The sequence below is a fragment of the Peromyscus maniculatus genome, chromosome 18 (genome assembly GCF_049852395.1).
Source record: "Peromyscus maniculatus bairdii isolate BWxNUB_F1_BW_parent chromosome 18, HU_Pman_BW_mat_3.1, whole genome shotgun sequence".
Taxonomy (NCBI): Eukaryota; Metazoa; Chordata; class Mammalia; order Rodentia; family Cricetidae; genus Peromyscus; species Peromyscus maniculatus.
The window spans coordinates 39,606,075-39,618,149 of NC_134869.1; the positions used below are offsets into that span (position 1 = coordinate 39,606,075).

The following is a 12,075-nucleotide window of genomic DNA, read 5'->3' on the forward strand; positions in this document are numbered from 1 at the left end:
TGTCAGGTTGAGTAGGGTTGTCTCAGCTGAGGTTTGTGGGGGTTTGTGTGCCTAGATCCAGCATACTGTCCAGTTCTTCTGGCTGGTGTGGGTTGTGCCTATGCCTATGGGATCTGTTCTTCTAACTGGTGTAGGTTTTGCCTGTGCCTGTTCTTCCATCTGGTGTGGGTGGCACTTGTCTGCTGATGTTGCTGGAGAGGGCTGTTCATGCAGAGGATGCTGGGGTAGGTGGGACTGGGGAGCAGAGTGGGTCTGTTCTTCCAACTGGTGTAGGTGGAGCTGGTGCCTCTAGAGGCTGCTGATGTGATGGTGGATCTGGTTGTCCAGGGCAGGAGGATGAGTTCGTGGGTTTGGGTGGCGGAGTGAGTCTTGTGGGTTACAGAGCCCAGTGAGTAGCAGCAGTGGTGGAGCGCCTGCCTGCAGGACGCTCACGTGCTGGCCGGCTGCTGAGACTGCACCCAGGGACTTTACAGACAAGCTTCCAAGTGTTTGTCTGTGTGTCATTAAGGAAAAGGGAGGAGTAGGTGTTCATAGCCTCATTTCTAACATTTCTGATCCTGGTATTCTGGTATTCTTTTTGTGAATCATGAAAGTGAATGTAGTTGTGATTTTTTTTTTTTTTTTTTTTTTTTTAAAACAGGAGCAATGCAAGGCAGTATGAGATATTATATACAGAACATGTTCTGTTTTCCTTCTGACCAATATAATTAGATATTAAATATTCTGAGCACAGTATATTCTGAAAGTGTTTATAAGTGTATTTGGTGTTGGCATTTGTCTTGTGCTAAACTGTATTTCATAGCATGGAAGGTACATCTTCAGTTTATGAACAGAAGAACAGTTTATGTCTTTCAAATTCTAACTTGCATGTAAGATTAAAAATTCTTTGAATGCATTATTATATTATTACTTTGAAATTTCTCTGTTTTGATGGTGTCAAACTGCTAGTTTAGGAAACAATAAGAATTTTATTATTTACCACTCAGGATTCTCTTGATCAAAGATGAATCAGTTTTAAAGAATCTAGTACTGCAAGAAGCCAGGAAGAAAGAGTCTGTTCGAAATGCCGAAGCAAAAATTACAAAACTTACAGAACAACTTCAAGCAGCTGAAAAAATCCTCAGTGTTAACAGGATGTTTTTGAAGAAGCTCCAAGAACAAGTAATGTTCTTTTTAAAAAATTAAATACTGTAGTTTTTTGTTTACTGCATTTTAAAAAAAGAATTGTATTTTTATTCCTAATGTATGTGTCTGGTGTCTGCCGCATGTGTGCTGATGTTCACCAGAGTCAGGTGGTATCTCCTGGAACAGCCCCACTTGGGGGCTGGAGCTGAGCTCCAGTCCTCTGGACAAGCAGTTAACTGCGGGGCCATCTCTTCAGCCTCCAAACTGCATATTTTATAGGGTGTGTGTGTGTGTGTGTGTGTGTGTGTGTGTGTGTGTGTGTGTGTGTGTGTGTGTGTGTGTTTCCTCTAAGGCAAAGGGGAAAAATTTGAACTTACACCATCAACATATATGTAACGTGTGGTCTCTTATCAAGACATACTGTTAAGGTATTTTTACTTTGATAATGCCTCTAAAGCTATTGTGTTTAAGAGGATATTTCCTAGGATTTTCAATGATACATTTTCTCTTTTCAGATTCACCGAGTTCAACAGCGTGTTACCATTAAGAAAGCTTTGACTCTGAAGTATGGAGAAGAGCTTGCTCGGGCAAAGGCAGTGGCCAGTAAAGAGCTAGGGAAACGCAAGCTGGAACAAGATCGCCTTGGAGTAAGTTGCTCGTAGGAATATTTTTGGAGAGTCTGTTTTTTGTTTTTAATGGTCCTTCTAAACTAAGAGATGTAAAAATTAACTCCAACTTTGCTGTAAATTCAGAGAACAGATTGTATTAATAGTCTCTATAAAATCTAGAGTATATTTTAATGATACCTACATTTTTGTATGCTTTTAAAATTTATTTTGCATTGGCTTTAGTTTTTGTTGGTCACAGATTAACTAGCAAATGTATGTTGACTTGTTAAATAGTTTGGCTCTCCTTGTCAGTTTGGTCTTGTGATGTTGGTATTATATTTCAGTGATAGAATTATCTTGTGGGGAATTGTATATGATTGCATAAAGTGCTATAAAATATTTACTTTCTCCCCTAGCCAAACAAAGTGATGAGATTGGATAATTCTCCAATATCAAGTCCAAGAAAGCATTCAGCAGAATTAATTGCTATGGAAAAAAGACGACTACAAAAGCTAGAATATGAATATGCCTTGAAAATTCAAAAGTTAAAAGAAGCCCGAGCCCTCAAAGCCAAGGAACAACAGAATCTTGTTCCCGTTGTAGAAGAGGAACCTGAGTTTTCTTTACCTCAGCCCTCACTTCACGATCTGACACAAGATAAATTGACCTTGGACACAGAAGAAAATGATGTCGATGATGAAGTTTCGTCAGGTTCCAATAGAGAACGGAGAAGATCCTTCCTGGATTCTAATGCTTTCACTAAGCCCAACCTTAAACACACAGATACCCCTAACAAAGAGTGCATAAACAAGCTCAGTAAAAGTACTGTAGAAAAGCCAGAACTGTTTCTAGGGTTAAAAATTGGTGAATTACAAAAATTGTATTCCAAAGCTGACAGCTTAAAACAGCTGATTTTAAAAACAACCACAGGCATTACAGAAAAGATTTTGCACGGTCAGGTCAGTGCCATTTCCTAGTCTGTATGAAGTCTAGAGTTTACCTGGTGCCTCACTTGTCATGTGGAGTTACTGTGATTTTTGGTTGCTTTTGCAGGAGATTGCTGTGGATGTGGATTTTGTTACAGCTCAGAGTAAAACAACGGAAGTGAAACCATGCCCCTTTAGGCCCTACCAGAGTCCTCTTCTAGTCTTTAAATCCTACAGGTATAAAAGATAGTTAATTGTTTGAATTTCAGGGCTCCCCTGGCTCCTAATGCTTTACGTTGAATATATGTTAATACATAGAAGCATTTGAATTAGTCACCTGGAAAGCAAACCTTTCAAGGAAGGCAAAAATGTGTATTGCTGTTCTCAAATCATGCCAGAAAGTGCAGTTCAGCGTGTTCTTTAGGTTCAAATTCTGTTAAGTATTTTAGGACTAGAGTTTTGTGAAATTTTTAATTTATTCATTTATATATTCATTTTATTTATTTATTTATCATTTATTTATTTATTTCTCTGTGTAGCTTTGGAGCCTGTCCTGGAACTTGCTTTGTAGACCAGGCTGGCCTTAAACTCAGAGAGATCCGCTTGGCTCTACCAAGTGCTGGGATTAAAGGTGTGCACCACCACTGCCCAGCAAATACATTATTTTTTAAGATAGATTCACTGCATAGCTGTGGCTATATTTGAACTTGCTCTTTAGCCTCAAATTTTAAGTAATCCTCTTGACTCTGCCTCTCAACTGCTCTATTATAGGTGTGTGCTGCCACATCTGGACAGTACAGATGTTCAGTTTTGAGTTTCTATTTAGCACTCTTCAGTTGCCATTGGCCGGCCTTCAGAAGGTTGACTTGGACATTCTGAGATGGCTAATGTTGTCACACAACATTTTCAGAATGCTCGAAGTTGTGGATGGCTAAATGGGTGTGGTCGTATGATAAAATTATAAAGCATTTAATAAGTAGTATGGGCTCATATCCTAGCATTTTTATTGGCTGGTAATGTATGCAAGAAATACTAGTAAATAGCATTTTATTGTGTGGTAGGGGAAAAAAGCTTAGAATATAGCATTATTTATATATTTTTTTCTGTATTATAAAACGTTTAAAGCTTTATGGTGGTGGTTGTTATTTATACTGGAAATTGAACTTAGGGCCTCATATATGCTAGGTAGGTATCTACCACTGAATGCTTTCCAGGCCCTTTTTTAAAAATAAGGTGGAGCCTTCCTACATCAGCTTGGCTTTCTTTGAGTTCAGCCTCTCAAATGCTAGAAACAGTTGTGTACCACCTCACTTAGTTTTCTACGTGATGTCTCTCATGTTCCCATTATAAAAGTAGTTATTCTTGTTATGTATATTCTGGCTATTTGTAGTTACTTTTGGGTGTTGATTTGATAAGGTAAGCAGGGGTAGAAGTTTTAACCGAGAAAGAAAAATGTCTAGCTCTTAGAGAAATGTGTATGGACTATAATGTGCCTTTTCATTTTCTTTCTAGATTTAGTCCTTATTATCGAACCAAGGAAAAACTTCCCCTAAGTTCAGTATCATACAGTAATATGATTGAGCCAGATCAATGTTTCTGCCGTTTTGATTTAACAGGAACGTGTAATGATGATGATTGTCAGTGGTGAGTAGTTTTTATTTGGAAGGAATTTCTAGAGAAAGTTATGGTTCCTTAATTTAGATAAGTACATGGTTATCTTTTGTGCTTTTGTTTTATTTTAGGCAGCATGTGCAAGACTATACACTTAGCCGAAAACAGTTGTTCCAGGACATTCTGTCATATAATCTATCATTGATTGGATGTTCAGAGACAAGCACTGATGAAGAAGTTGCTTCTGCTACAGGTTTGTAAAGAGTTCTTGTTTAACTTAGGGAATTAAAAAAATCATACACAGTTTATGACATTTTAAACAGCCAGTAATTCACACTTATGACACTTACCTAGATCTGCCCTATCAAATACAGTAGTCACTAACTGCGTATTGGCCTTTAAATGTAAATTTAAATAAAAACATAGTTCATCAGTCTTAGTAGCCACATTTTAAGTATTTGGTAGCCAAGTGGCAGGTGCTGGCCAGTAGGACAGCAGTGATTTAAGACATTACCATTGTTTCAGAAAGTTCTTTAGTCATCTAAATGGTTCAGTTTATTAGGAAAAACTAGCAACACTTGCGTAGACAGTTTACTGATGACTTTAATGTAGACTTTTACTTTATTTTGCTGTTTTCAAAAGCACGGGAGTGTTAACGAATGGATGGATGTTTCCTGTCCAAACCGCCTGGTCCCAACTGACTTAGAGGCTGAATATGATTATAAATGCTTGGCTGATAGCTCAGGCTTGTTGCTAGCTAACTCTTAAATTAACCCATTTCTGTTCATCTACATATTGCCAAATGGCTCATGGCTTTACCTGTCCTCTAGCGATGCCTTGCTTCCTGGGTGGCTGGCTTGCTGGCATCTCTCCTGATTCCTCCTTTCTTCTTCCCATCATTCTCAATTTGGCTTTCCCACCTAACTTCCTGCTGAGCTACTGGCCTGTCAGCTTTCTATTAACCAATGAGAGTAATACATATTCAGAGTGTAGAAAAGGATTGTTCCACAACACAGGAGCACTAAAGGTTAACAACATGGTTTAGCCTCTAAATCTTGTAGTAAAGTAGCAAGTACTTTATTATAAAATTTGATGTAGAAACCATAGATTACTAAAAAACATCTGTGAGCTAGTATTGTTGAATTTCTCCCCAGATTTTGGTGCCAAATAATGTCTTTTGGGTTAAAGGAATTAACGTGTGTGCACGTACGTGTGTATCACTATCCAGAGTGATTATAAAGTCACTGAACTTCATCATTCCTCATTTGGTTGGGCCTTCTACTTTTACTTCATAATGTAGTCCATTTTAGTTCATGAACTGTCAATCTCAGTATATATTGTGGTATGGTAGGAAAGATTTGTCATAGTAGTTAAGCTAACTGTAGGCCTTGACCTTTCATAGTTGATAGATGTTACTGAGTAGTACCATATATAGCTTAAGTCTTAAGTTATTCTTTGCTTTGTAATCTTTTAGTTAGCATGGTTATTACAGTCAATTTTTTATATTGAATATAGTATCACTTTTATTTTCAGAAAAGTATGTTGAAAAACTTTTTGGAGTAAACAAAGACCGAATGTCAATGGACCAGATGGCTGTTCTCCTTGTTAGCAATGTTAATGAAAGTAAAGGTCATAGTAAGTATGTGTGTGTGTGTGTGTGTATGCATGCGTGTTTATTTCTGTAGAACTGCAGACCATCTGGCATTATGTGAATGTTGTCTTTTAAAGTCTTCAGTATGATAAAGAAAACCTAGTTACACCAGTTAACAATCTTCTCCTCTCTGTGTTAGCACCTCCATTTACAACTTACAAAGACAAAAGAAAATGGAAGCCAAAGTTTTGTAGAAAACCTGTATCAGAGAATAATTTCAGTAGTGATGATGAGCAGTCTACAGGACCAATTCAGTATGGTAAGAAGATCTAGATCTAGATGAGATCTAGAATTAAGGTGGTGTTCTCTTCTTTAAAACACTGACAATTCTTCCAGTGTATCTGTTAACTTAGTTTATAAAATATGTTTTCTTAAACTTGTATCATTGGTGTTTTTCATTGTCTTAAATGCAATTGCAATATAAGTATTTGTTGTGCAGAATTGATCCTGACATTGCAGGACATTTTCATTCATGCTCCTTGCCCAATAAATGGGAGGAACACTAATAAATATGTTTCATATATTTGCAGACATGCTGTAGTGGGGTGAGCATAGCTTCATTTGAAAACCACTGCCTTGCTGGAGTCTTGAAAGCACATGTTCTTTTTTGCTTTATTTTGGAGTCTGTATTTTATGACATGCAGTAAAGTGTGTGTGTGTGTGTGTATGTGTGTGTGTGTTTGAAACCAATGAAGAAACTCATGGTTGAGTACATCTTGCATTCTTATTTCTAGTTTGCATAATTTGTGGATTAATAATGAAGCCCAGGTTCACTCATCACTCGTGTGCTTATTTGTGATTATATAATGTATGATTCTGTCATTGAGATGTAGAAGAAATACTTTGTAACTTTTAACTTAGATTTCCCCCCACATAGACAGGGCAAGGTCTCATGTACCCAAGGCTGCCCTTGAACTACTGATCTCCTGCGTCCACCTCTGGAGTGCTGGGTTTATAGGTGTATGCCATCATGGCTGCATTTTAACATTTAGTTTATTTTTTAAATTATAATTCACAATTATTGATATCACTTACCCTAAACATAATTAATATGTCTAATATAATTTACCAGCAGACCATACTTGTAGTTTATAAGCTAAGTCTTATTTATTCTTGTTTTCCTGATGCTTGAAATAGCACCATTCTTCCTTCCGGAAGTGCTGAGATTGGAATGGTTAATTTTCTGACGGTTCAGATTTAGAGCTGAAAATCATCTAACCCCTTGGGTTGTTAAAGAAGATATAAAGCTAATGGTATTTGTCCTTACAGCCTTCCGACCAGAGAACCAAATAAATGTTCCAGCTTTGGATACTGTTGTCACTCCAGATGATGTTAGGTATTTCACCAGTGAAACTGATGACATTGCTAATTTGGAAGCAAGTGTACTCGAAAATCCTTCTCATGTACAACTTTGGCTCAAACTCGCATACAAGTGCTTGAATCAAAATGAGGGGTAGGTCAGCTTCACATTGTTTTGAAATATTTATGCCTTTTTTATTTTATTTCAGCTATGGTCATTAGGTTTCCTTCTCATTATCAGTGGAGTCTTGTTTTGAGAAAGGGTCTCACTCTGACCGAGGCTGGTCAGAAACTTGCTTCCTGGCCCAGGCAGTCCTGCTTCAGCCTCCCAAGTGCTGACATTACATGTGTGAGCCAGCGCACCTGGTTGAGTATTTTAGTATTTTGAAACAAGGTCTTAATGTAACCTTGATTGGCTTAGAATTTGCTGTGTAGTTGAGGATGACCTTGAACTATGCTTTCTTATTACTCTCCAAGTACTGAAATTATAGGTAGATTCCATCCTTCCTAGCATTGAATCGTTATTATTTTTTTTTTTTTTTTTGACAAAGCCAAAAGTATTTTGTTACTGCTCTAAAGCGAGTTGAAAAGTTTAAGAATAGAGCGTGTTCATGGCTCAGTCAATTAACAGGTGGTAAATTATACTGGAGTTTGTTGCACATGGATCTTTAATCCTAGCAGGTGGATCTCTATGAGTTTGAGTCAGGCCTAGGCTACATAGTGAGTTCTAGGCCAGCCAAGGCTACATAGTGATAGCCTGTCTTAAAAAACAAAAAGGAAAAAAGTCTGTTGGCAAAATTATGATGAGAATGGGACAATTTAAATTTTAGGTTAATTTGAAATGGAGATTTAAGTTTATTTGACCAACTTTAAAGTCTGATGTAATTAGTGTTTTTTCTGTGCATGGTTATATTCAAGTTACGATAAGTAATTTCATAGCTAGTAGTTTCTGTTACAAATTTCACACTCTGCTTTTTAATAGTGGAGAGCAAGCCAGGGAATAATCTTTACAATGTAATTTTCAAGTATAACTTTTTTTTTAAGTAGTCTACTGGGAAAGACTTATCTCAAAACTTTAGTATAAAACCTGTTAAATAAGGCAGTGGCTGCAGAGTGCTGATAAACCACATACACCAGAATATGGTCTTATTTAAGTTGCCTGGTGTGATTTCCATGAGAATAGGGTAAGTTACAGTGCTTTCTTGTCTGACTCGTTTATTGAGTAAGGGACAAAAGAACTGTACATTACTCTATGAATAGGATCATGAGAGAATTATCTTCTTTAAGAGATAGCAAGCCCTTGAGCTGAAAAGAGCTATTATATTGAAAGCTTTGATATTTTGTGCTGGCAGTAGCTGGCCTTGAGAGAGTTGTTTAACTTTTTCTGTTTTCAAACAGTAAAAATCATAAAAGGTATTGCTGAATATGTATGTAGATCACATTTGAAGTTGATAATCTTAGTGCTTTTATTATACTATGTTTTTATCTGTGATAAAGGCTTGCTGAATATCCACTTAAAAAGAAATTATTTAGTCTATGGGAGATCAGGACCTTTGGGCTTTGACAAATGTGATTTGAAATCCTAATTTATTGCTTTTTCTCCTTGTGGTCCTGGCTCTTGTAGGTTCTAACAGAAAGTAGCGTTTTAGTTTGGTTCATTTGAGTAGCTCTCCTTAGATGGTAACATTAATATGTTTGTTCAGTCTGTTTCTGCACTGCTGCTGATTGACCCTGGTGCCATGTGCCTGCTAGGCACTGAGCTTTAGCCTTAGCTGCTCAGACGTCCTGTAATGGAACGCTTTGCCCTTCCTTTTTAACACACAGACTGTGTTCAGAATCTCTGGATTCTGCTCTGAATGTACTGGCTCGAGCGCTGGAAAATAATAAGGACAATCCAGAAATTTGGTGCCATTACCTCAGATTGTTCTCCAAAAGAGGGACCAAGGAGGAGGTGCAGGAGATGTGTGAAACAGCTGTGGAGTATGCTCCTGACTACCAGAGCTTCTGGACTGTAAGTAGAGAAGACAGCGACCACGTGGTTGAGATGGATGCTATGCTCATAATTCCTTGGTATGTAGCTTAATAGTCTATACTTGATCAATGTGTAGATTTACTTACCAGAGTCTCAGGTTCCCAGTCACTTCTCTGTAGGGATAGATTGTTGACTAAAAATGAGGAATATTTAAAGAAGACATTGTTAAATTTTTTCGTTAAAGAAAAAATAATTAAAATATTAGACACATTGTTATGCAGTTTTCATTTGGACAAAATTAAGGGAGTTTCACAAAACGTGAAAAAAATTCTTTTAAATTTCTGTTGTGTAAAATTAAAATTACTGGGATTTAAAACAATTTTTTTCTTCACTGTTTGTGAAGTCTTACCTGTAATTTCTGCTAATACTGGACCTTTCTTTGAGAGAATAGTTTTTCTTTTATTCATTCATTCATTCATTTATTTATTTATTTATTTATTTATTTATTTATTTATTTATTTTTTTTTTATTTTTTTTTTTGGTTTTTCGAGACAGGGTTTCTCTGTATAGCTTTGCGCCTTTCCTGGAACTCACTTGGTAGCCCAGGCTGGCCTCGAACTCACAGAGATCCACCTGGCTCTGCCTCCTGAGTGCTGGGATTAAAGGCGTGCGCCACCACCGCCCGTATATTTATTTATTTACTTACTTATTTATTATTTTTCGAGACAGGGTTTCCCTGTGTAGTTTTGGAGCCTGCCCTGGATCTCCCTCTGTAGACCAGGCTGGCCTCGAACTTAGAGATATGCCTGGGAGTGTTGGGATTAAAGGCGTGTGCTACCGCTGCCTGGCCAGAATATTTTTTCTTATGTAAACTTAAAATGGTAATTGATCCATTTGTGAAAAGGATTCATGTTTGTCAATATCTGAACTCAGGAATAACTCCTGCCCACTGAACTCAGGAACCATTAGATTTGGATAAATTTATAGATGATTGTTGTGTTTCAGAATTAGCTGAGCCTTAAAACTGGATCCTTGTGAACAGTAAGCACCCGCTTTGCACTGAGTTATATTTCAGTCCCGGAAACAGGTTTATAAATGTCACTTTATTTGTTTGTTCCTTTGAAATGCCATTTCCTGGCTTGGTTAGGCTGGCTCACTCCTGGGTTAAAATAATCCTGCTTCCTCAGCTTTACGGCATTTCTGTGCCAACATGCCTCAGATTTGTCATTTACCTCTGATATAAGTTTGGATAGCGTAATGCCTCTTAGTCAATGAATTGATTACTGTAACTTGTCCTTTCTGAGCTGAGCTGCTGAATAGACTTGAATAGCAAAGGCTATTTATTATTTATTTAATAATATATTTAATAATAAATATATTTATTATTCTGAAGTTGATACTGTTGATTATCACAAGATTTTCCATGGAAAGAATATTCAAAAGATGTATATTTTTCCTAAGTTTGTTTGATCTTTAATCTGTCATACATTTCTAATCCAGAAGTCTCTTTTAAATTTTTTTATCTCATGTGCACGGGTGTTTTGCCTGCGTGTGTGTCTGCATCACTTGTGTGTTTGGTGCCTGGGGTGCCAGAGTGCACGGGGACCTCTGGGACTAGATCACAGACCATTGTGAGCCACTGTGTGGGTGGTGAGACTTGAGCTCAGGACCTCTGGAGCAGCTCTTAACTGCTGAGCTATCTCTCCAGGCCGCAGACTCTTCAAATTCTTCAAATTTTAAATAGTCACATACCTAAACAACACAGATTGTGCATGATCATAAACTTAGGCTTTGTATGTCTGTCATGGTCTTGATCATTGTATGTTGAGTCAGAGAAATGAAGTGAATTGCTCTCCATGATGATCTGGAGAGTAAGTACATCTAATTGTTTTAGTTCATGTGATTTTTGGGGTCTAATCTGTCACAGAAGGGCAGGTTGGGATATTGTACTGGAAAGTAAGTTTTTTCATAAACTGTACATCTATTGAGACATAGACTCTTAATTGAAAAAAAAAATCTCAGATTTTTCCTGTAAAGCAAGATTAATTATTTGACCCTCTTTTGACCAGTTTCTACACCTAGAAAGCACCTTTGAAGAAAAGGATTACGTGTGTGAGAGGCTGTTGCAGTTTCTGATGGGGGCAGCCAAGCGGGAGTCCTCAGACGTGCTGTCTTTCCAGCTTCTGGAGGCTCTCCTGTTCAGAGTCCAGCTGCACATGTTCACGGGGAGATGCCAGAGTGCTCTTGCAATTTTACAGGTGAGCGTTTTCACACTATTTCCTTTCGGTTTGGAGAGCATGTGTACTGCTCTAAGACGTGAGTAGCCTTGTTGGATTGTAAGGCGCAGGCTTTGGATTTGAACTCCTCTTTGGTCACTTACAAGTAAAGTTGTGGGGACATTCTACTTTTGTTTGGTCGGCATGCTGTCTTCTTTTAGAGTTCTTACAAGGAAACATGGGAAGACTGTTTTAGATACTCACCAGCTAAGCCTTCAAATACAATCTAAAAGGATCAACCCATAATGAAAATCACCTGGATTAATGGGGAGGGCGGGGGGCGGAGTGTGTTTTCACTTTTTTTCTGTTGTTTGCTTGGTCTTTAACTTACCATATTTTAAGTGTAAGGAAACTTAATACTTTTCTTCGTATTTTATCATAAACTTTAAGGTAAGGTAGTTAAAATCTGTGTTCATCTCAAGATTGGTAATTTAAAAATTTAGTGACTATAAAAATTTTTACTTACAAGCTGGGCAGTGGTGACACTTGCCTTTAATGGAGCATTCAGGAGGCAGAGGCAGGTGGATCTCTGTGAGTTTGAGGATAGCCTGGTCTACAGAGTGAGTTCTAGGATAACCAGGGCTACACAAAGAACCCTGTCTCAAAA

The 12,075-nt window shown here is 37.6% G+C and overlaps 1 protein-coding gene across 3 annotated transcripts in view; it reads left to right on the forward strand.

Moving 5' to 3' along the window:
• Positions 1 to 12,075, forward strand: part of Zfc3h1 (zinc finger C3H1-type containing) — a 55,849-nt gene that overhangs the window by 30,591 nt on the left and 13,183 nt on the right. For all 3 annotated transcript variants that reach the window (XM_006988969.4, XM_076553923.1, XM_016007383.3), the window contains 11 exons: positions 987 to 1,161; positions 1,641 to 1,772; positions 2,150 to 2,692; positions 2,787 to 2,896; positions 4,172 to 4,303; positions 4,402 to 4,523; positions 5,804 to 5,905; positions 6,061 to 6,180; positions 7,191 to 7,374; positions 9,045 to 9,231; positions 11,262 to 11,450. In XM_006988969.4, coding sequence (XP_006989031.1) covers positions 987 to 1,161; positions 1,641 to 1,772; positions 2,150 to 2,692; positions 2,787 to 2,896; positions 4,172 to 4,303; positions 4,402 to 4,523; positions 5,804 to 5,905; positions 6,061 to 6,180; positions 7,191 to 7,374; positions 9,045 to 9,231; positions 11,262 to 11,450 — 1,996 coding nt within the window. The remainder of the gene's footprint in view (positions 1 to 986; positions 1,162 to 1,640; positions 1,773 to 2,149; positions 2,693 to 2,786; positions 2,897 to 4,171; positions 4,304 to 4,401; positions 4,524 to 5,803; positions 5,906 to 6,060; positions 6,181 to 7,190; positions 7,375 to 9,044; positions 9,232 to 11,261; positions 11,451 to 12,075) is intronic.